At 38.3% G+C, this 24,468-nt stretch overlaps 1 protein-coding gene across 1 annotated transcript in view; it reads left to right on the top strand.

Annotated features, from left to right (window-relative positions):
• The window catches only part of lhfpl7 (LHFPL tetraspan subfamily member 7), a 66,278-nt gene that overhangs the window by 3,571 nt on the left and 38,239 nt on the right, over window positions 1-24,468 (top strand). Inside the window, exon 2 of the mRNA XM_088440001.1 lies at window positions 14,126-14,264. Coding sequence (XP_088296127.1) covers window positions 14,126-14,264 — 139 coding nt within the window. The remainder of the gene's footprint in view (window positions 1-14,125; window positions 14,265-24,468) is intronic.

Genomic DNA, 24,468 nt, shown 5'->3' with positions numbered 1-24,468 from the left:
CTCAATTGACAGCTAGCATCGTATATGTTAGGAATCAGGTGAGAAACTCAATGCCATTTCACAGTAGTAAATAATACATTAGGGTGAGAAAAGCAGAGGTTTTTGCCCTGCAAACATGTGGGAAACATTGCCCCCCGGTGGTCGGATGCCTAAGTGCTTGATTTGACATATACGGAAGCAGGCTTTTTAAATGTTATATATAGATATATGTATTATGGTTTTCCAGGTGAGCTGGGCTTTGTTCCCGATTCAGAGACTAAATGCGAGGAAGCGCGCACAAGGAACGAGAGCCGCTGACAGGCCAGCCGAGGTTTTTTTTTACTGCCAATCCTTCCACCGGGTTGTTTTTCACATGGTTGATTTTGAGCAGTGCTGCAGATCATCCTGCCGCCGGTGAGGCAATGTTGCCCGGCAAAGCAAAAAGCGCTGGCTTTATGAGACCAACATATCCACCACTGCAGACTCAGCCTAAAAGAAATTAGTTTTTTTTTTTTTTTTTTTTTTTTTTTAGGAGGTGTCTGATTTTGTGTTCTGTTTACCTTGACCCGCCCATTAATTTTCCAAGTTCCCTCATTGGAGGATTATTCCAAACGTCAAGTTTGTCAAAACTGACAAACATTGACGACTCGGGTGTTGATTGATGAAACTCACACCAAAAAAGTATTGAGGCTGTTTTGGCTTGCCCAGCTCCACATGGGTGAGAAATTGCAAGTGTAGAGAAGCGTGTCTTCAAATGATGGATAGATGGAGTCGCGTGGCGAGCGAACCAACACGCTCGTCTGCATTTTATATCTATCTGGGCCAAATGGAGAGGAAATAAGAATTTATGGTCTACCCTGCTGGATTGATGTTCCTTGCCAAGTGTAATTGTTTTCTCCTGCTTTGCACATACTCTGATGCACCTTTTAAAGTCATATAGGCCATGTGAACTTGGATGATGGATGGAGTACGGACTTACTGAGTTGAATTTAATATAGTAATGCAAAAAAATCTACAACTTAACACCTCAACTTTTCATGTTTTATGAAAAAATATTGCGGGCATAACCTCAACTTTCTCGAAAAAGTCGGTCTCGGCTTTCGTTTCCCAGCTGCAAAAAGGTTGAAGTTGCAATCAAAGTGAATGAAAATGAGGGCTTCGTTTAATAATATTCATGTATTATTTTTAGTTACATGAAATTATAGGAAGACAACAAAACATCATATATATATATATATATATATATATATATATATATATATATATATATATATATATATATGTATAGTATGTGTGTGTGTCATTCCAAATATATACTGACAAAAATCCAAAATCTCTGAAAAAAAACAGCTAATTTGTTACTAAATATGTGCCCTATGACAAGATTGTGTTCTTACTCGTTTAATGTGACTTCTGTTTACAGACATCACTAAACAGTTTCTCAACATTGGACATGTAAGATTTTTTTTTTTTTTAACAGCTCATTACAAGGCAAACATGCAGACAATAATTGCCAAAATGATTCAGGAAATGAACTTTTGGATCTTTCCTGCAGTTTATTTTGTTTTGTTTTTTGCAAAAACCCTCTGCCTGGCACAACACCGAGCAGAACAAAACAGACAGAAATGTTGAAATGTAAAATTCATTCTACATATTTTGACAGCATTGCAAAACATGACGAATGTTTCTTGCATGTTTGTAACCCGTAATAAAACTAAAATCATTTTCCCGCAATCGTTTTCCATTTTCATACTATTTTGAAAAATCTGCAGGGAGCCACTAGGGCGGCGCTAAAGAGCCGCTGGTCGACCTCTGATCTAGTCAGGTTTCCATGTTTCTTTATTTCAACTACTCATTGGAAAACAAGTTTGCGTGTGTGTTTTTTGTTGTTGTTTTCTTGCTGTGCGCTGTCTGTGTTTTCTGGTAGGGGGCGATGCAAGGGCGCGGTGTTGCGCATCCCTCGCGAAATAGCTGCTGAGTCAGCGAGCTTCGGCAGGCCGCCTTCCATTCGTTAAGGAGCCTGTCACTTGCACTGACTTCACCGTGGATCCTGCGGGTAGTTTATGTATTGATTTAACAGGGAGCCGTCCTCCCCGTTTTCCAAGATAAATGATAGCTCACTCTGCTTGTTGCATACAGGCCCGTGTGTGTGTGTGTGTGTGTGTGTGTTAAGATAAAACACCCTAGAATGACATGGTAAACAGTTTACAACTTTAATTTGGTAAATCTATTTCTACTTTACATCATGATGTGACATAATATGGACAAAAAAAAAATGTAGTGTAGTGATTACTGGAGGTTGCGCTTGTTACGCTGCTCCGCTTTTGTGTTTCTCACCGATCCTAAAAGATCAAACCATAAAACTGGGATGCTGCCAAGCTCCCCAGCGTTTCTCCTGCGTCAAATCCCACAGTGAGCTGTGTGGCTTCAGGATATATCCACAAGTCCCATGCGTCTCCACTTTCAGGAATCTATAAAGGGAAATGTCGCCGGATTTCAACTTTGAGGCAACCTTCAGCGTGACTACTTGGACAGTTTGGACAGCCTTTGGTTGGAAAAGTACAGGTTGCTTCGGACACTATTTCGAAGAGTTCCTCTCAGCTGAGGGTTTGGTTGAGCTTGAGGAATTTATTTTAAATCTAATGTTGACTGTGAGTTGAAGTGAGTGGAGTCTGATTCATTATCTTCTATGCATATAAATTCTTAGACACCAACAAAATGTGGCTATGCTAATCGGTTAGCAATACGTATTACTGCCAATGTGCTAGTGATTAAGATCAACAAACCTCTGGTTCACACACAATGTTATATGTACGTTACACATGTGGTAATTTCCTTAAAGTCACTTACAGGTTATGCTTCAATAATGGTCCAACTAGTAAATTGAGTAGAGCTTCCTGTTAGCTACTATGAGGCAAACAACTTCCTGTTCTTCTTCTTGTTCATCTTGATAAGCAGACTGGGCACATTTCATGCATGATTGCCTCCTACTGGTTGAAATATGAGCACCTAAAATTAAGATTGTTTGTTTTGAGTGGTTATATTCTCGCATAGTACATCCTTATTTTGTTCCATTTGTTTAAAGTTTTTATTTTGTAACTAGATCAAATCAATATTTTTGTCTTGTTTTTCTAAGAAGGGGGAAATGGAGTATAGCAATGGAAATTTGAAATAGATATAGTAGATATAAAAGTATATATATACTTTCAAGTCAGACCAGTCAAAAACTAAGAAAAAATGCATAATAATAGTTACGTAAACCTGCAGTAGGAGAAGTTATCATCATAAATGAAAATCGTCAATAGAGTGAAGCCGCAATAACCAAAGCCTGCTAACCACTCAATCTGTTAAGTGTTTTTAAGCACGCAAATAGCATCAGCTATTTGGCCACTAGGTGGTGTACCAAAACAGGCAGTGGCGCCAATGTCTTAATGGTCTTTGCATACATTTTTTTCAAACTACTGACTGTGTAGCATTGCAAGAGAGCTCCGTGGCGCAAACATGGTTTCGGCGGAGTTCCGGGACGGACATTTTTAGTCAACTTACTATTATTATTATTACTTAAATTTAGTATACTTACCCAACTTGGTCAACTTGCGCGATGACACTGTTACGATCCCAACTGAAAGTGATCAGCATGTTTAGGTGCACTTAAATCATTGTAAACCTGAGGCCTTGTTGGTCCGAGTCTTTAACATGCAAGCGGCCGCTCTTTACAGGATAGAGGAGGGCACTTGATCAAAGTGATGCAACTCTGAGCTCAAGCCTGTAATGCGCCCTGCTTGATAACATCCCCTTTTCACCTGATTGAGTGGAAAAAGACGCATAGGGGAATTCTGACCGTATTTTTCACCGGCGGGATGAAAGAAGTCCAAATGAGCTGCCGTACATCCGACACCTTGCTTTTTTCACGCTCGTTCCGCAGGGGTCAGAGAGTTTGCCGCGTAACATGGAACGACCTTACTTGCTGCTGAAATGAAGCAGTGTAGGAGGAAACACATATAGATAGCTTTTCCTACTTGCTGTGGCACACTATGCATGAATTATGAAATGTGCACTCAGGCCCGGCGCTGGTGCAGATCATGCATACATTTAAGAGCGCACCGTGTGAGCTTTTGCGGGTGTGAGGGGCTTGGAAAAGCAGCCTTCAGTTAAGCCCTTTATTCTCTGACTTGCGGAGAGGCGGGGCCACTTCAGTGCCCCTCTCCACCTAAACATCTGCATCAAAAAAGTCAAAACCTACAAATTGCTGGCACTAACTGTGAAACTCGTCAGAATGGGTTATTTATAACTCTCTTTTTAATGAGCTGCTTGATTTGATGACATGTTTAATACCATACTGAAACATCCAAAATGCATTTTTTGTTCAATAAATGGCTAACGTGTAGCTGACTAAAATAATCCAGATTTCAATTAATTTTAGTGTGGATGATTGTAGTTTCATTACCTAAATGTCATCTTTCCGTCAAAATAGTCTAAAACTGAGGATTCTTTACCATTATAAACAAAATGACGATATTTGTTTGAGCTTTGTGCATATAAAATTGCCGCTAACATAGTTTTGCTCATTTAAAGGGACAATATGTAAGAGTTTGAACATTTTTCATTATGGACAGCAGGGAGGTGCTGCATTTCTCATTGTCCGTGGCTATAACAGACATGGCAGCCCCGGAGTAGTGCCACCCCCACTGTAATATAATTTAATGATAACAGACCTACATTTATATTTAAAAGATACTGTTGGTCATTATGAACACATTTATTCGGAGGTTTTTGACTTTTATAATCACTTAATTTATTCATTTTGAATAAAAAACGGTCTAAATCTTACAAAGTGTCCCTATAAGTTAGGTTGATAGATTTCCTTGTTTGCCTTTTTTGGTTGTTATTGTTGTTGTTTCAATTCCATCACTTAGACTTCATTTTGGGCTTCCACACATACCAACAAGGGCCTTAAGAAAGGGTTAAGGGTTAGGGTTTACCATTTAGTTCACGCATATGTTTATATGTATAAGTACATGAACATGTAATAGTATCTTTAGTCACTTACAGAGGTTGCTTCAACGGTCTTTCATTAGTAAACTCTAGCAGGGAGCTGTTAGCTACGATGAGGTCAATAACTTCCTGTTCTTCTTCTCTTAGATTAGCAATGGCTATTTGGGATCATAATAAATCAAGCTGTAATATTTTTCTAGGTATGAAAGTAAAAGGTTGTCTGCCCTCAGAATGCATTTGTTTCCCGCTGGAAGCCTGAAGCAGTAGACAAAATGGATGCTTCTCGTGATTACAGTTTGATTACTGCCAACAACTCTAAGCATTAGAGCATCAACCAGTGGCTGCGAGACGTTCAATATGTGGGCCGTGGCGGTGTTATGCCAGCATAAAAGAGGACAAAGAAAAAGCAAGGTGCTTCTCACAGCCTCTCCCTCACATCTTCAGCCTATTACTTTTTCAGGCTCGTCTCACAGTTTTCTCCGCTCGCTCCTTTGGCTTGATAACTTTTGATGTAAACAGATGCGATGCTTCGATCCAGTTCTGCCTTGTTGATTGTTTGGATGCCAAACGTGCATTTGCTGCAATCCGCGAATGTGCCTATTTTCTTAAATTTCTTCTTAATATATGATTATTTGTTATCCCCTTCTTATTAAGGGTTGCTTTGAAGGCGGAATAAAAGTATCAGTTGCACTAAATTACCATTGCGGAGTCCTTTTGGGAGAGGAGAGAAAGAAAAACTTTGCCCGAGGTTCTTCTCCTTTTGAGTACCCGCCAACTCACCACTAGCAGCCCATTATGAGATCTGAATGCATCTCTGAGGTTGTCATCATTAAATCCAGCCAGAAGGGATCTCGTACATTTCAATCCCGTTATATGATCCTCTCATCTAGTCTGATCCACCTTTGTGATCTATAATAAAGGAGGTGAGGGGGAGAAGAAGCAGCGTGAGGTCTTTTCTGGACCTGACGTTTCTTTTTTTTTTTTAACTTCTACATTCCCACACAGCTCCGCATCGTTTGCTCCTAAAGATAAAGAAGAAAACAAAATGATCAAATGTTTTTGTTTCAGAGCGAGCTTCATATCTAGCCTGACAGATATAGATGTAGGAGGATGATGGTTGAGTTCAGTTGGGCTGATAGTTGTGCGCTTTGGAACAAAACACTTTAATCTGTCTCCAGCTTGCATCAATGGTGTGTCGACTTTTGACTGACTTTAAAGGTAACGCTATTAAATCAGTGGTGATGATGCTTGAGGGAATGAAAACTAGGAATGATTTATAACAAATTTTATCGCTTGCCAATTTGGTGACCAGTGGTCATAAGTTAATAATTAAGCTACGTATTTTCCACACAATGAAGCGCACTGGATTATAAGGCGCACCTTCAATGAAAGGCCTATTTTAAAAAACTACGTATATAGTGTGCACCGCATTATAAGGCACATAGAATAGAAGCTACATGAGTGGCTGGGGTTGCATTATGCATCCGCTAGATAGTTGTATAACTACATTATTTTGTTACTTCCTCATTCCAATTTGGAATACATTTGGAATAAATATTTTGATGTCTTGTGGCCATGTGTGCCTCATGCATCCCTTGTTTGGAATTACATTTTAATTGCTAAAACGTTGTTGTCTTCAGGCGTTAAGATGGCGGGCCCTTTCCTTAACTTTAAACTATCATTTGCTGTGACTTCAATTATGCAATCACAACTCTAAACAGCATGATGGCAAAAAGAAAAAGCTCATTTCAATACGTGAAGTATGTCATCCTGCTTGTTTATCATTGAGCATTTTGGATACTGCCACTTGCTGGACAGGAGTGGTAGTGCGGTTATTTTCTTCGTTTGACCTACGTCATCAATTTAATTTGGAGAAACTACTTTGCACACTGTCGCTCCCAATTAATAATTGCACATTCACATCACCAGGTGGGGCAGTGGCGTTCTCACTGTCTTAAGTCTGTGCGGGAGTAATAAACTTTTTAAGTCACCTTTTTTTTCTAAATAACATAAATGATTGTTTGATTTGATGTATTGAAAGGAAATGAAAAGAATACAATCAAAAAATTAAAGAAAAAAGCAACAACAACAGGATAATGGATACAATGGATATGTTTTAGTGTTCAAAAAGTGATTTAGAAAAACAAAAATCAACACCTTATTTTATACCCTTTTATATACAGGTTAAAATTTTAATTGGTTGACCCATGTTAATGTTACCGATCAATTTATATTCATTTTTATTTATTGATATGTTCAATTAAGTTTACCTAAATAAGGATTGACATATTTTTAATACCAAGCACTTTGATGCACTTTTTTCTGTCTCGGACTAACCTGTAACCTGTGTAAAAAGTCAAGTTAACGTTTGTTGAAAGTTGATTTCCGTTGCTTTTTTTCTTTCCTCAATAACTAAAAAGTATACAATAAAAGGTTTACTTATACCATTTTACAGGTAATGATCTTATTTTTAGTTACTGCAGTGCAAAATGTTTTGTTGTGGGGGCTTTGCGAAAAGTAATAAAGATCACTGGCAGAGAAGTATTTGAACACTGATTGCCTTACCTGTTTGTCCACTCATGGGGAAGAACATTTGAGGAGGTCACAATTTTGTTGTAATTCACATTAGGGATGACAGGTGTTTTAGAGGTGCTGATGAGGTCAATGTACTTCTATAACTCTGACGTAGGATCCAGGTCACCTGTGACCCTGACCACTAAACACATGAATGGAATTAAGTGCCCTAAAGGTCAATGCCTGAAAGTTACGCGGCATTGATATAATAGCTCTTAATTCAGTTGGCGTTGTGCTGGTGATGTAAGAATTACCAAGGCAAGGAAATCTATACACAACTTTAGATGTGCACCTTTTTTTGCAGTGTTTGTTGGCTCACAGCAACTCCGCTCTTTATTGTAACGTGACAAGGCCGAGTTGATGAGTCTCTGGAAGGCTTCCATTTTACAAATGTATCCCTTCCAGTTGATAGTGCCATATCTATGAGGCAGGAGTTTTCACAAATAGACTGAAAGTGGTGTCGTTTTACAGTGCCAGGGTCAACATTTTGTCTGCACATGATCTTTTCCACCAAATATGTTGCCAAAGGCACGTCTGCCTTTGACACATCTCTGGCAATGGGCCTGGATTAAACACATTATTTTAACCATTTAAATGGTCCACTGCTTTTATTCAAGATTTGTGAATGTAAATTACCACATGATAAAAAGTTACGGTCGTATTTATTTTGATATTTGATGCCGTGATTTTAACTTCCGATTTCCTGTTAGACACTTTTATTTCTTCCTTACACTTCCGGTGCCGTGATATAAATAAAAGGTAGCTTGATTACGAATATGGCTCGGAGCTTTTGAGTTTGCACGTTTGCAAGCAAGTCCCTCCGAAAAGGCAAAAAGTGTGTTTTAATCCGTATTTCATTTCGTGTTTTATTAAGTTTACATTTTTACGCGTTTGAATATTATGTTTTGAGCTCTTGGTGATGAAGCTGATAATGGTAATCAAGGTATGGTGATGTATGGACAAAGTTGCTCATAAATAAAAGGAAAAGAAAAATCATGGTCGGGAGTGAAAGTGCCCACCTTTCGGCAATGCAATAAAAGTGAAACCACAGTTGTGCTTACTGTAAGTTTATATGGAACTTCATAAGTGGAAACATGAGTTGGTCTTCTGTGTTTATAAATGCTTTTCACCAAGCAAAACATATTTATTTTTATCCAAGTTCTCTATTTTTTTCATGAAACGTAACCTCTCACATGTTCTCTAAAACAGGTTTCGGATTTTTTTTTTTTTTTCAAGCGGCAATAAGGAGTCCAAATATCTCTACCTCGAATATTCAACCCTTGAAAGTTGAGTCGTCATTGAATATAAATCGAAAGCAGGGAAATTTCCAGTTGCCGTTTTGTGAAGTGAAGTGAAGTCATGGCGTTAGCGCAGGGCAAACGCGGCGCATGCAATACACCCTTTGTGAATGACAGGCAGCACCCAGACTCTGTGTGAGGTATGCGTGTGTGCGGGCAAAGTGCTTGTGAATGTCACATCCAATCTGCAGTCTGCCCCGGAGGCCCACACGGACACTCCATCCACTTGTCAGGTGATTCATCTCCGCTCCTCGCTCTCCTTCATATCCTCGCCGTTCTGTATTCTCGGCGATGTGTACAGTCTGGCTGGTGAGACCTTTGCAAGACAGTCTCACACACACACACATGCAAATAAAGTTTCGCTCTGATCCAAGTAGATGTTTGCTTTATACAGAAGGTTATAAAGCGATGAGGTTTGACTTTTTCATCCATTCATAACAAATATTTTACATGTACGTATATTTCTAATTGCCGTTGACTGAAAAACATCCCCTTTTACTAACGCTATTAATTTCAACACAGTGTGTTAATGAGATGCAAATGAGTTCTTATCAATGCAAAACCTTTGCATATGCTAAACCAAAGGGACATTCCTGGCACAAGCAAAAATGCTAACGAACTAAACGCATACTAGTCAGCACTATATAACATGCAGAAGATAAGAACTAACATTAGCTAGCATGTTATCCACAGTCACAAGTTGTTGGATCAACATAACAAACTAATTTGGGGCACATTATCATAAATGATGACATTCTTATGAGAAAAGTACAACTTATAGACATTTTTGGGTCAGATTTCACAAAGAGAAGGAACAATTTGACAGTGCTCTCAACAGAAGCCACACAGTCCATCCTCACCGCAAAATGTAATATCAAGAGTGGCCAGAGGTGGCGCCAAAAACAAAGCTCAAGCCAAACAAATAAACTGTTAAAGTAAATCATGTTACCTAAGCCTTCAGTACATGATGTAATTTTCAAGAGAGCAGCAAGAGAAAAAAAAAGCATTTTCAAAAGTATTCATTTTACGTGAAAAATAATTTTGTTATCATATTAACTAATTCAATCCCATAGCTGTAATTTTACGTTTAAAAGTCAAGACATTCAATCCCAGGCACTCATTTATATTTTTTCACAAATTATCAAGTGGTAATCAAAAGGAGTGTCAAAAAACGGCTGGTATTCGACAAAACCTTCTGTTTTTACAGGTAAAAATGGCTGAATGAGTGGATTATTTTTGGCACTTAACGTAAACCACCCAACCAGCTTTCCGCCACCTTTGCAAAATCTCCTATTCACGATTTGGCTCATCGTCAAATCTTTGTTTTTTAAAATGAATCAAACTAATTAGATTTACTGCCCAGCCATAGTCGTCACGCCTGCTTAGAAGCACATCTGCAATAACGTCCCTCCCCTCTTGTCCTCCATTAAGACAAGTCATTAGAAAGCGCCGTGTTTATTTCTCTTCAGAGCGTCGTCAGCCTCCTCATTGGCAATGAAGGCAACTCCGCTTTCCACTGAAACAATCAAGGATCACAACGACTCTTTAATGACATCTAGTCAAGTCCCAGTTGAGGACAATTAAATTTCATAGTGGATTCCCTGTCTTCCATTAGGTAATCAGAAATCCAAGAGTCCCCCTCCGACGGTCTCTTTATTACACAAAGCGGCTAGATGGTGTGTTTGCGCGCACTTATTAGTCCCCTGCACGCTCGTAATGTCTTTATTGCGGGAAACCAATTAAGTTTCTTCACGAAAAAGTCACGTCTTAAAGCTCGTGGGTTGGCGCTTGCGTTAACTGTCTTTTTCCCTTCACGTTAGCAGATGAGTCCGCATGTTTAAATGTTCCCCTCGTTCGGTCGGCTCGCTTTGGACGGGAGCTCTGCAGCTGTTGCGGGGGCGCTCCCAGTTATCTGCACGTAATTACCAGCTATTTAGGAAGCGATTCACACTGGTGAACTCGCTCGGGCTTATGTCAGTACAGTCGCGGCGAGGTTCCTTAGAATGCCCGGGGGGAAAAAGTGTTAATGGGTTTGTTTTATTGCAACAGAGCATGTAGGTTATAAATTAGGGCAGGCGTTAATTAAAATGTGGGTTGTTTTCCGTAGAGCTGATTCAAATGGGCTTCATTTGTGGTCTCTAGGCTGTTCTTAACTCATTCAATCCCGGAAACATATTTTTGAGGTTTTTTGAGTCCTGATATTCAGTCCCAGGAACCTATTTATAACTGTTTCAATTTTTAGAAGTGTTTGCCAAAAGCAGTGCTTCTCAAATGGTGGAAGGAACCCCCCTGTGTGTGTGTGTGTGTGTGTGTGTGTGGGGGGGGGGGGGGGGGGGGGGGGGGGGTGACCCTGAGGAAGAATTATTAAAGTTTATTTTTGTCATGCGAAGTGTAAGTGCAATAAAACGAGAATTTTCATGTACTTTTTTTCAGTTTTAGACTATGCTGTAACCCACACTATAAACACTATTAAAAAAATAAACTGTTGTTGAAAATGGATTTTTTTTTTAATTATTTTGTTAATGTTAAAAAGGATACAAGTTTTGGTATACTGTACTTATGCATTTTTTTATAGACATTAATTATAGTTAGCACGTTAGGGGGGAGCAAAATGTTTTCTCTTTCTTTATCTGAGTAGTTTTGATATTCGGACAATACATAAATACAATAAAATATAATTTGCAATGAAACATCAAATAAATAATAAATAAATAAATAATATTAACAATCCGATTATTAAAACTGAGTATTTTAGTATTCAGATCATTCAAATAAATATTTCAAATAAATATAAAATATAAAAAAATATGAAATAATACTACTACTACTACTAATACTACTACTACTAATAATAACCAAAATACATAAATAAAAGCCACAGCCCAAATATCATAGTAAATGCCAGTCTCAATCAAAACTTATCATCATGCTGTTGTTTTAGGGTATTTGTTTTTCATTGGTATTTGTGAATGACTATAAATCAGATGACTATAAATCTGAACAAAACCCAGCAATAATTTCTCTTGCTTTGCCAAAAGATCAATTAAGTTTTCCATCCCCAATTCTATTAAAACATCATAACGTGGCATACGTTGCTTTAATGGAAGTACAACTCCAATAATTGGATGTTGCCATCTCTTCCAGCTCCGTTTGCCCCATACGAGACATGATTGATGCTTTAATGTGTCGCCGCGTTTGTAGGCAGCGTGTAAGAAGCTGCCAGGAGAAGGAAGACATTCCTGCGCATACATGAACATCCTTGAAGGCAGCGCAACAAAGAGCGCGGGAAATAACGACTCATTTTGTGATCCTGCCCGTTTCATCGTTTCTTATCTTTCAATTGCCTGCACTGTAACCGGAGTCAAAAGTGAAAGCGTAGTGAGCTTTTACTTCCTGTTTTGAAAATCGAGAGAAATACCAGCAGGATTGGAACAAACCAAATCGTTAGTTATTAGTGTGTGATATTTAATGTTTTAAAAAAAAAGTCAGTAAAATCTCTAAGCCTCTTTCCACATGCTGTTGGCGACGTGATAGACACGGGGTGAAAGCAGAGCCACTTTGTCGCTTGCAGGACGATTTAATTAGCCGGCGGTGGCTCTTTGGCACAGAAGTGTTAGCAAAGGGCTATGACGCTATTGGCAGCCAGTCTGATGATTCTTTTGACCTTTATTTGTCGTTGTGGGCTAAACACGTGTTAGATTTACACCCTCGCCTCATGCCTGTGTAACCAAAGGGCACCTTCACCATTGCAGAGCAGCATGAGGAGAAAGGACAACATCTTGTTGCACTTTCCTCTACAGTTGTTTGGTCATAATGATAGATTGTCTTTCACTATTCATGGAAAATTACAATGAATGCAGCTGCGTTTTGTTTGCCGATGAGAATGTAAAGTGGCAGTTATGATTGACAGAATAAATTGTCCTTAGGTGTGATTGGGTGCTTGAATGGTTGTTTGTCCCTCTGTGTGTGGGTGTGCCCCGCCTACTGCCCAAAGTCAGTTGGGATAGGCACCAGCAAGCCTGTGACCCTTGTGAGGATAAACGACTATAAAAGATGGATGGATGGAGGATCATAGTCCAGGATCAAAAAGGCTCTTCTGTGAGATGAAATAATACTTTGATTTTATGTCAATTCCAAACTTGTACGGTCACTGTGTGGAAAAAAGCTTTTAGTAAAAAGTAAAAAGAATAAATAAATCAATAAAATACCTGCACCTAAATTGCATAGGTCTAAAAGCCACAGGGCTCAAATTTTGAGTAAAAAGTTGCAGCTTATAGTTTATACTGTGTGTGTATGAATACATATATAAATATATATACTGTATATATATATATATATATATATATATATATATATATATATATATATATATATATATATATTCACTGTGTCTATTGATTGCCCTTTTTAAACAAGCAGTATATAAATAAGGCTTCAAGGTTTGATACTTATAATAATAATAACAATAAATAACAATAAACTAAAACAAATAAATAAAGTAAATAATAATTATGGCAAAAACACATATGGCAACACAGCTTGCTGAGGCGACTTACGTGCTGATTGCAAACCAATGCAAAAAAATGAAGCCTACTTAGAACTAAGCACATTATTTACGTTTAAGAAAATTTTAATCAATTAGCAGTCAAAATTTCATTTTCCGTCATTTGAAACCGAATGTATTCCAATATTTCAAAATGGGTCTTAATTGACAGCTAGCACTGTATATATTAGGAATCAGCTGAGAAAGACATCGCCATTTCACACTGGTAAATAATTTATTCAGGTGAAAAAAGCAGAAGCGTTTGTCATGAAAACATGCCGGAAACATTGCCCCCTGGTGGCGGGATGACAAAGTGCTTGATTTTACACCTAGTGTCAGCTTTTAAAATGTTAATATCGCCGAGGATCAACTTAATTAATCGTGGCAGCCAATCTCGAGATCGCCATCAGCCATCGCATTATGATTGTTGTGGAAAAATACAGTAGTTGACAGATGCTAAAATCCCTTTTTGGACTGTAATCTATGTGACGTTGTAATTGACTCTTTAAATGATGACAAAGCGCTTCCTCTGTCTGTTTCCTCCCCTTTGCCCACAACGAGTGTGTGATTAAGTGGCGGTATAATGAGTAGGGGTAGTACCCTGTTGTTTGACCACCGAGAGCAGTTATCAAGTCGAGACGGGCATTAACCTGCCGCATTACGTAACAGACTTGGTGCAAAATGTGTTTTTGACTGTCGCAAGGTTCTAATGACTTGAGGTGTGTTTGTTTTTCAGACCAGCGCAGTGCTATGCTCGGGAGGGTGCGCCCTGCTGGCCGTCAGCTCCCTGTTGGCCATCATCACCATCTTTCTGCCCAGTGGAGGATGTGAGAAGAGGATGTGCACCTTGGCTGGATACATGCAGATGGCTGCAGGTCGGCACACGCTCAAATGCATCTTTCACAAAGAGAAAAATCTCGTTCGTTAATCCTTTCCGTTGGGAAATCAGAAACACGATGATGTAATGTAAAAATGATTAGTTTCTCAACTTAAAATGAACTGCAAAATCCACACAGTTTGGCCAATAACTGGCTTGATCATCGCTAATATTGTCTATAACTGATAATGAGTGATTTCCCTTCATTTTTTTTTTGCTTAATATAACAAAAGGGAAGTTTAACCGCAGCACAATATGATTGGCTGCTTGTAGAGTTGACTCAACAAGTCCACTTTGAAAAAAATTCGATGGCACAGTTCAGAATTCCCAGGTTCAATTCTAACATTTGGCCCACAAGTATGTTTGAACAAATTGCTTCTATGTTTAAATGTAATTGCCATTAAAAAAAAAAATCTACTTTGTCAGCTCCACACTTCTATACTAGAATAAAATGAGTTGCCTTGCTAACAAGCTGCAACCAGAAACACGTTCATCCTTTCCAAATCAAACAGCTTCCCGCAGCGCTAAAACGACACTTTACACAATCACCCATGAATTAATAAAAAAATGAAACAATGACAGAGAAAGTAACGGAGCGAGCGGAGTCGGCCGCTGCTAAGCAACCGACCGGCGTGTGCGTGGCTTGTGTTAGACTGAGGCTGAAGTAGATTTAGAGGCAAATGTAAAAAGCCAATTACACCTCCTCGAGATCAGGTCTTTGGTTCAGGGCCACGTGTGACTTCTCTGCTGCTTTCATTCATACTGAGAAAGAGCTGTGCACAAAAACTGTGCTGACCTCATCGTTATGTATTGGAATGCAGTGGGATTAAAGATGATAGTGTGTGAGGCTCTGTTATCAGCCCAATTGAAAAGGTCATTGTTGCACTTTACGATGTTGTAAGACAGGTTGACTTGATGTCTAGTGCTGACATGTCAGAGAGGATTTGAAAGATGCATGGCAAAAAATAAGTATTGCAGTAAACTAGCATCACTGTTCTGGCCTTGTAATTAAGATGGTGTTTTGTTAATGTGGCACTTCTATGACATGTCTCATATTTGCCTGGGGGAAAAAAGTCGATCAAGTCAGGTAAGTCGACAAAAAATAGGTCAACTAAAAACCTCCACCTCTAAGCTCCGCCAGAAATGTTTTTGTGCCACCGTTTTCTATAGTACGCGAATGGTTGTTGTGATGCTGAATGACTGATGCTATTTGTGCGCTTATAAATGTTTCGTAGTCAGACGGTTTTCATTAAAGATAATATTAGCACACGGGGCTTTCCAAAAAAAGAAAGAACTTTGCAAAAGTACTAGGTCTGTTCACATGACCTGCTCATTAAGAAGAACATGAAGAAAAAGAACAGGAAGTCATTGACCTCATGGAAACTAAGAGGCAGCGCCACTTTCAAGTTTACTCGTGTAATATTATTGAAGCATCGTCTGTAAGTGACTTTAAGGACGCTACTACATGTTTGATGTACATATAACATTAAGTACGTGTGAACGAGAAGGCAGTTAGTGTTTTGTTAACCATAACGCCTTCAATTCCAAAGACATATTTACATTTTTTTAAGTCAAGACAATAAATTCGAAGTACTTGTGTATGGGCTGTTACTAAGTGAATTAAGTACTTAAAAGATCAATAACTTTAGGTAGCAGAGTACTTAAGTGATCAATTATTCATGCTGGTGACGTAATAAATAAAGTAGTTGACTATTTACCTATTTACTTCTTTAGGTGTTTTAGCTTAACTAATCAATTACCTATGTGTTTTTTACCTAAAGTAATCAATTATTTTAGTACTTGAGGATCTTAAGTAATCGAATACTTTAGGTATTTAAGTAAGTACTTACCAGGCAATTAATTATTTAACTACGGCTTTTTAGACCCTACTTAAGCCAAGCTGTCAAAGAAAAGAAACACATTTTATATGTAAAACTTTAAATGTTAAATGGTAATCGCGAGCACGCTAATGCTAATCACGATTGCTGATCTGTTAGCATAGGCAAATTTTTTTGGTGTCTAAGAATTCATATGTATAGACGATATCTAATAATTTCATTTCACATTCAACCTTAGTTGGGTATTTCAAAAAAAAAAATCAACTCACGTTCAACCTTAGTAAATAATTAAAACCAAAACAAAGCTGTGTTGATGTCACCCGGGTCTTTACAGAGGTCCGGAGAAAGAAGGCCAACTTCCTCATCCTCGACTTGTTTAGAAGCAGTAGTTCAAATGCGTGGCAACATTAATGTTTTATGCTCGGAGTGAGGGAGGCGGGACACTGCTGTGCTAAAGCGGGAGCTTTTCTACTTTCATGTATATTTGATAGGCTTGCTCTTTTTAGTGGTCTGGAACCATTGAATTGAATGCAGCACAGCCTTTTCTGCTTTGACCTACTGACAACATTTTTGCCACCGTGTGGTTTCTTAATTAAGACCCCGTTTTAAGATCAAAGAGTTTATTAGGTTAAGGTAGAGCGTTTTATTTGCGGGTTATGTTTGGTTGTTGCGCTTTTATTTTGATCACCACCAGCAAATTGTCACGAGAGCCGGCTTTTGGCTTGAAGCCATTTTGGCTTGTTGTTTATTTCTTTTTATTGATATGGCTGCTGGTGAGGCGTTCTCCGGTTCAAAGAAAAATATTTTCGGGTGAAAATTGTTCCTTGGGAGTTTCGTCGGTCATGACTTAAAATAAAGGTGCCGGCAGCGGTATTTTTTTCTGCTCCTGACAAAAATATGTGCTTGTATTTATTTTCTCTTTCTGTTGCTGGAGAAATCAGGTATGTTTGTGTTGCTTGTGCTGAAGCTGCACTAGCATATGTTGTTTGTTTTTTTGGCCAGATACAATATTACCTCTACACCAAACAGGACTGCAAATACAATCTGCATTATTTGAGGTACTGGCTTTGGCAACCTAAATCATTTTTCAGCAATTTTTTTAGCCATTGTCAGCCATTACTGTGTTATACCGTATACTGTGTTTTTTTTTAAATATATATATATATATATATATATATATATATATATATATATATATATATATATATATATATATATATACACACACGTATCAAAACAAGATTTTATGGACTGTATTTCCAGTTAATTTTCCATGCCGTATGGGTCAAAAGTCTCAGAACTTTCATCCATCTTTTTTTCTTCCTTTTTAATCGAATGTGACACAGTGTCCTGTCTTTGAAGGAGTTATTTTAAGCAATGAGAGCGTGAAGGAATTTTCCACCATATTCTCCCACAAGTTCAAGTGTAGCTTCAGGATATTTTTTATTTGCACATTTCCCGACTTGTGGACTTGTGCAACACACTGAAACTTTGTCCTTGCGTCTTAACTCCCATCAGAGGGAGTTTTGTTGTGCTTTCACTTTCATTCTTGGCTGCTTGAAAGGGAAAATGTATTTTTGTGTGTGTGTGTGTGTGTGTGTATATATATATAAATATATATATATATATATATATATATATATATATATATATATATATATATATATATATATATATATATATATATATATATATATATATATATGTGTGTGTGAGTGTGTGTTATTTTGACGGTCTGCCGAGGAAGCTCGGCCCGCTGCGTCAGCGCTCCCTTGAGCGAAGCTGCTATGCAGATGTCCTCCGAAGCGTGGTGATGAAAATAAGAAGTCGCTTTGATCAAAGCACCTGCCGTATTTTTCAGCGCCGGTTGTTGTCGCCGCATGAGCCCATATGGTACCACGCCAGCTGTCAATCATTCCCCTCCGATACAGATGAATGCACATAGCGTATCAGGCAGGATGAAAGCTGTAAAGTCTATTAGCACAAGCTGCACTTTTTAACAGTTACTTTTCTTTCTCACACTATTGCCCTAGGAAGGATGATGATGATGTTAATATTACTTTTTATCATTGTAGTTTTCCCTCTTTGGGCTTCTTTTCAGCAATTTTTTAAGCAAAGGTGTCCAAACTACAGCCAGGGGGCCAATGGCGGCCCGCATTATTCATTGGCCCGTGGCAAAATACAAAACCCCCACAGGCACAAGGAGAACATGCAAACTCCGCACAGGAAGGCCGGAGACAAAATTCAACCCACGACCTTTGCACTGGGAAGTGAATGTTTTAACCAGTCGTCCATTGTGCCACCCAAAACAAACAATGATAATCGGTAAATAAGCTCTAAGTCAGAAAAAATGGTTTTGCAACATATTTTCATGCAAAAATGATAATTTGATTAATTGATGGAATAGTTGACAGATCACTCCATTCCAAAAATATTACAAAAATAATATAAATAAATAACCAGAAAAAAAGTATTTTTGTTCATTCTGATTGTTTCTGGAAAATGTTATCATACGAAAAAACGTGACAGGCCTACATGAGACATCTCTATAAGTTTAGCGTCTGCAAATACTCTTATTTTAAATCAAATGACTTTAGGCAATGTTTATCTTGTTGAGAATATATGAATCTTATCATAGCCACAAATATATCCAGAAGACATGTTGCATGTTTCAAAATATTTGCCTGCAGATGACGTGGCTGTAAAGTGTCAAGCCACTAAATATTAATGCTTTCCATTGAAATCTCCCTTTTGTGATTAATTAATGAACTTAGCAGCTTGGTGCGTCGGCTTGTGTACTCTGTGAGATGTGGGCGCCCACTCCGCTCTTCTATATAATCAAGATTAGATTCAAAGCAACACTCCATCTTGTATAGGAGGATAATGTATGCGGTAGCTGACTTTGTTGTAAAGGTGAAGAGGCTAAGGCTGTCAGTCAGCACGCAGTAGTATTATCCCGCCGCTGTTGTGTAACAGCAGCTGACCGGGAGTGCAAAGGTTGATTCCAACAAGAGAGGCTCAACCTTTTCTCCTTTGCTGGATTTCTCCTCCTCCTCAAGCTGCAGGGAAAATCCTCCTCATGCCCACACAGAAGAGATGTGCTAAGAAAAAGGTGCCATACATACTACATGCATCCTTCACCTCATCGCTCCCCATTTGCAACTTCAAACACAATGGGGTAAAAGGCAAAGACTGGATTTCAGGATGTTATTTGGGTAGAGATGTCTTCACCATTGATTTCAAATCAATTTAGCGTGTTTTTCGGACTATAAGCCGCGACTTTTTTCTCATGATTTGAGCCCTGCGGCTTATAGTTCAGTGCGGCTTATCTGTGTTTTGTTTTTTATCTATTCATTTATTTTTAGGGCTAGCCCCCAGTTTGTGTGTATTGTATCTGTTCGAGATGTCAATTTATGGAACAACTATCAAGTAGAACTGAAATCAATGGCTGTGTTCAAAAATAGTTAAAACAATATATTGTTAAAAATATATATGTCTAAATTTAATAAAAGATTGTATAACATTTTGGGTAAATTTGTGATGTGTACATTTTATATACAGTAGGCAGTAAATGTGATTTTTTTATGAGTTTATGATTGTATAAGAATTGTGTAGAATGTGTTATAATGTTCGCTAAAATAAACTATCAAACAAAGGGGGACAAAAAAGATGCTATTGAAGAAATGATTTCGATTGTGAACTACTATTTAACTAACAGATATCCATCCGTTTTCTATAAATATGTTGGGAGTAAACATGGAGGCATGTTCAGTCTGTTAAAGAGAGGATGTTGCTGTTGACAATTACAAAAAAATTATATAACAAAAAAAAAAATGTAAACTTTATATACCATATTTTGCATAGAGATCTGATGTTATTACCTGCAGCTTATAGTCCAGTGCTGCCTCTCCGTGACAAAAATATATTTTTTTGCTCATATTTGCTGCTGCGGCTTCTATGCCCTTGCGCCTTATAGTCCAGAAAATACGGTATTATTTTTGCACACTAACTACTGCAGTAGTCCAATTTTAGTGAAGTTGAATGTGAAATTTGTTATCATATCTATTGAATACGCCCAATGTATCTATTCAATCCAATTATAAAAGTTTCCATTGTAAATGTCGAACAAGCGATTACTCTAGACAGATCAATCAGGATGATGTTTTAGAGAAGTCATCAGAGTTTGATATGATTACAAGTGGTTTGCAGAAGAATAAATCCTAAGTACATTTCAGCAGCATTTTGCATCTCATTTTTGATGAATACGCGTGATATGTTAATGTTGGTCATGATGGAGGTACTTGGAGGTAGGGATTAATGCTGTCACCATCATAAAGATAAGATTTTTGGAATCGATTGTTCTGTTAATTATTTCATCAAATAATATCTAGCTTTGTAAGCTAACATCCTAATGCTGACATTACTTTTATAGGTTTCCCTAATGCTGTGGTCTGTGGGTGTGCATCAAAAATAATACAGTTGCTCTGTGTGGGCGTGGGTCTCTCCAGAATTCCCGCTAGCGCCTGTTACATGAAAAGAGCAGCCTGGATGAGTCATTGTTGTGACTGCAGTTGCAGGATTGCACCTGCTTTACTTCTCCAGCGTGGGCCGTCAGCCATAAACACACTCGCACTTGTGTGCGCGAGCATGTTTATGTGCACTTTGCTTTTTACTCCCATTTGTCATTTTCCTCTCTTCCTCCTTATGCTATGATTGAGTGTCTGCTCAAAGCCTTCTCTTGAGTGTGTGCTGATGAGCTTCTTATTCTTAGCGCTGTCTTTTGCACTTGCGGCGTGAGGAGTTAAAGACTGCAGTAGTGGCGATAGATCATGCAATGTCATTGATTTAGCAATGCCGATTGGTTAGTCTGCTGTTTTGTGTCCTGAAATGGTGTAAGTTCAAGTCAAGTTTGAAATGGAAACTCAGCAGAAGTCCTATTTTGCTTGAATGGATTGTCACTTGTGATAGTGTTGTTTCGTGATTGGACGCAAGTCTCATAAAATGTGTTTTTGCCATAGGTTCAATTTTATATATTTTGAAAAGGTTTGGGCAAGAAAACGGAAAAAAAGTCGACCATGTCAGGTAAGTTGACTTTAATAATAGCTTAACAAAAAATATGTGCTTCAGCCGGAAAAAGATATGTGACACCATTTTCAGGACGGACGTATTTTGTTGATGTACACATTGTTACAATGGCGGCAAGGGAGAAAGCCTACATTATTTAATGGGGTGCAATTACTTGATTATTTGATACTATAACCCAAGAGTCACCAACCGTTTTGAGACTGAGAGCTCCTTTTTTTGGGTCCTGAGTAATACGAAGGGCAGTTTATGTAAAGAAACCGATTCATGTTTTTTTTTGGTTAACTTTTTGTAAAATCCATAGAAAATCACCAATATTCTATCTCTTGTGAGCCATTTGCAGTACAGGCCTGTGCGCTACTCATGTGATATTTGGGGGCTAAATTTTATAAAGATTTTAAAGTTATAGTCCACTTTTAGATTGCACCTGTATTTGCCAATCATGCTTGTGTCTGACAACATCCAACAAGATTAGAATAAGATAGAAAAAGTAGCAAGTCCACTGTAACAAAGTCTACATTTCTGGTGTTCCCAAATGTAATAATAAAATTAAAATAATCAAGGAAAACAACACTCAACTAAAGCAGACACAAACTATTTTTTTCAAAATCATTTCTCACACCTGGCTTAATGTATATTTGCATCTATTCCTTTTTTTAGTCATGCCTTTGTTTCTGGGTCAGTGCTACAAATGAGGCTGCCATACTTCTTGTATGCACCTTATTAAGTGTCACCAAAGTAGGTGTGCTAATACATTTCAACATGCTTACACACTAATAAATCTTGCATGAAGCATCACGAGAACTCTAGTCACACCAATTAGTTGCCTCAATCAGAAGATGGTGGCATACTGTGCACAGATGTTTTGGGACACGCAGCAGTTAAATACAAGAACACAGCGACATGCTGAGCCCTTCTACTCGTATAGTTGACATTGACTGGAGTGTTTGCTTTCGAGCTTGATATTTACTCTGTTACAACAAAAGCGAAATCTCCATTGTTGACCTCCCACTCTGTCTTGACATGTCCATCGCGTCAACTCGCAGAACATAATTGAGAGGAAACGGCAACAAAAATGGAACTCACAACCCGCTTGCCTTTGTTGTTTGTTTTGCTGCTTTTCCCATTTGACTGAAAGCTTCAAGAGGATGTGAGACGGATGATTCGATGCAATCGCCGCAGCTGTGGCATTATTGTTCAACGTTGTCTTATCTTTGCACTTGACTAACCTCTGTGGGCCTCTGGGGCAACTTGTTTCAAACAATCCCTTATGTTTGCGGCATAATTGCGCATGTTCCAATAATAAATGTCCAGCAGTTATCCGACGTTTACATGTTAACACTTTCAGACTATTCTTGGGAAAGACTTTGATGCATCCATGACTCCCAAGCGTCTCTCGGGTCTGTCAGTTTGGTCTAGGTCTGTTTACTCTACAGTTAGCTGTTGGCTTTCATCATGACTGGAATTCCCCTGGTTCTCAGCTTCCAGCCCAAGCATGTCAGATAGAAAGAAGATACAGTGTATTTTTCAGTCGGAGAGATGCTGCTGTTCAACATGGCTTGTTTATAAAGCACCATTAGCTTTACTTATGTTGTGGTTCTGCTTTGTTAATAAACTGATTGCAGAATTCCCTATCACTTTTTTTTTTAACTTTATAGTTCTAATCACCAACCGAACGTCATATTGTTGTTGCTTAGCTGTTCAATACAATTCTGTATTACGGGCAACAAGCTCATATTGATACACCAGCATCAAAAGCAATTCAGATTTATCTGGATTTCAACTTTTGACGCCTACACAGAATTTTAAATGATACATTTAAGCATCGGTTCGAGAACTGAAAATACCTCAGTTCAAAAAATGCCCAAGACATTATTTTCTTGCCCCACGGTACACACTTATTCGAACACAGATCAGAAAAAAATGTCAAACCAGTTGCTGCAACAGTTGTTGATTGTGAAACGCTGAGAGAAGGCCAATTTCAAAATAAACATTAGTTGACCAAGTAACAGATGGACACAAAGGCCTGGGTATGCTTTTATTTTGAAGTCATACATGGCACCATGACAGGGTGTAACAGCTTGATTAGTCTCTACCGCAATTTCCAATAAACACATTTCGAAATCACATTCGATCACTCATTCATGGCATTAACAGACAACCTAACGTTGACCAAGGGCAATTGTGTCTAGCGTAAATTAGCTGCTAGCTAGCTAGGAGCGCTTGAGTGCTCCATAAATGCAGGCGTGATGACTTTGCATACTTCATATTCTGACGCAGTTGCCGTTCCTACTGATCACTTTTTAACAAACCATACTTACTCAAATGTGCAAATTAAAATTTTCTGTCGTAGAGCCGAATACCAAAAGTACTCTGTAGCTGCATCCCTACTTTGGTTACTATGCACCATTATCAACCAGTAACAGAGAATGATTTAGATTATGCATAAAGTTTACTGTGGGGATGGATGAATACCAAGTATTGGGGGGCGGTATCGGGCTGATCCCTGTCCTTATTTTAAGGTTTCTGTTCTCACGATGGCAGCTGATACTACTATCGGCCGCTGTCTTTTTACAATCATGATAAAAAAATTACAAAATAGAAGTCCAGAAAATTACCATGAATTTTATGAAATGTTAAAGAAACTATGGTATATGTGTCTTCCTTTAAAAATATGTCATCGATTTTACTATAGAAAAGTGTACGTCCTGCTCAAAAGCCGAGTACCCAAAAATAAATGGTATCGAACATCTCTAATGTTTACTTTCAAAATCCGCAAACCACATCAGGGTTAAACATCCTAATCTAAAAAATACGTTGCTGATCTGAAATGAGTTGTACCATTTGGCATATTTTGTTACTGGTCTGAAAAAAATGGCTATCAGGCGACATGGATGTGATTTAATAGCGAGACGCAAGGTCTCTGAAGCAGGTGACAAGTATACGATAGAAAGTCACACCTTGTGGCGAGACATGAGAAAAACAAGCGACATAAATCGAACCTGAGTTTCAGGCATTTTCGGAACCTCTTTCTTGTTCCTCTGGGCCTATCCTGACTGACGACTGATTGACTAACATTTTTTTTTCTCTAATATCCACTGTACGCAGCTGCAGAAGCTCCAAAGTCTATGACCCTCCCTGCAGGTCACAAAGACAATTTTTGGAGATACATTTCTAAAAGTAATGCCTTGTGAAACATGAAAGCGGAATGTGACACTTTCATGTTTCTCCAGGCCTAAAACAGAATTACAGCCTGTCAACAAAACCGAGACAACCAAACAG

The sequence above is a fragment of the Hippichthys cyanospilos genome, chromosome 18, assembly GCF_059441005.1.
Source record: "Hippichthys cyanospilos isolate Australia breed blue-spotted pipefish chromosome 18, RoL_Hcya_1.0, whole genome shotgun sequence".
NCBI classification, from domain to species: Eukaryota; Metazoa; Chordata; class Actinopteri; order Syngnathiformes; family Syngnathidae; genus Hippichthys; species Hippichthys cyanospilos.
The sequence above is the reverse complement of the archived record's forward strand: the minus strand, read 5'-3'. Positions and strand labels throughout refer to the sequence as shown.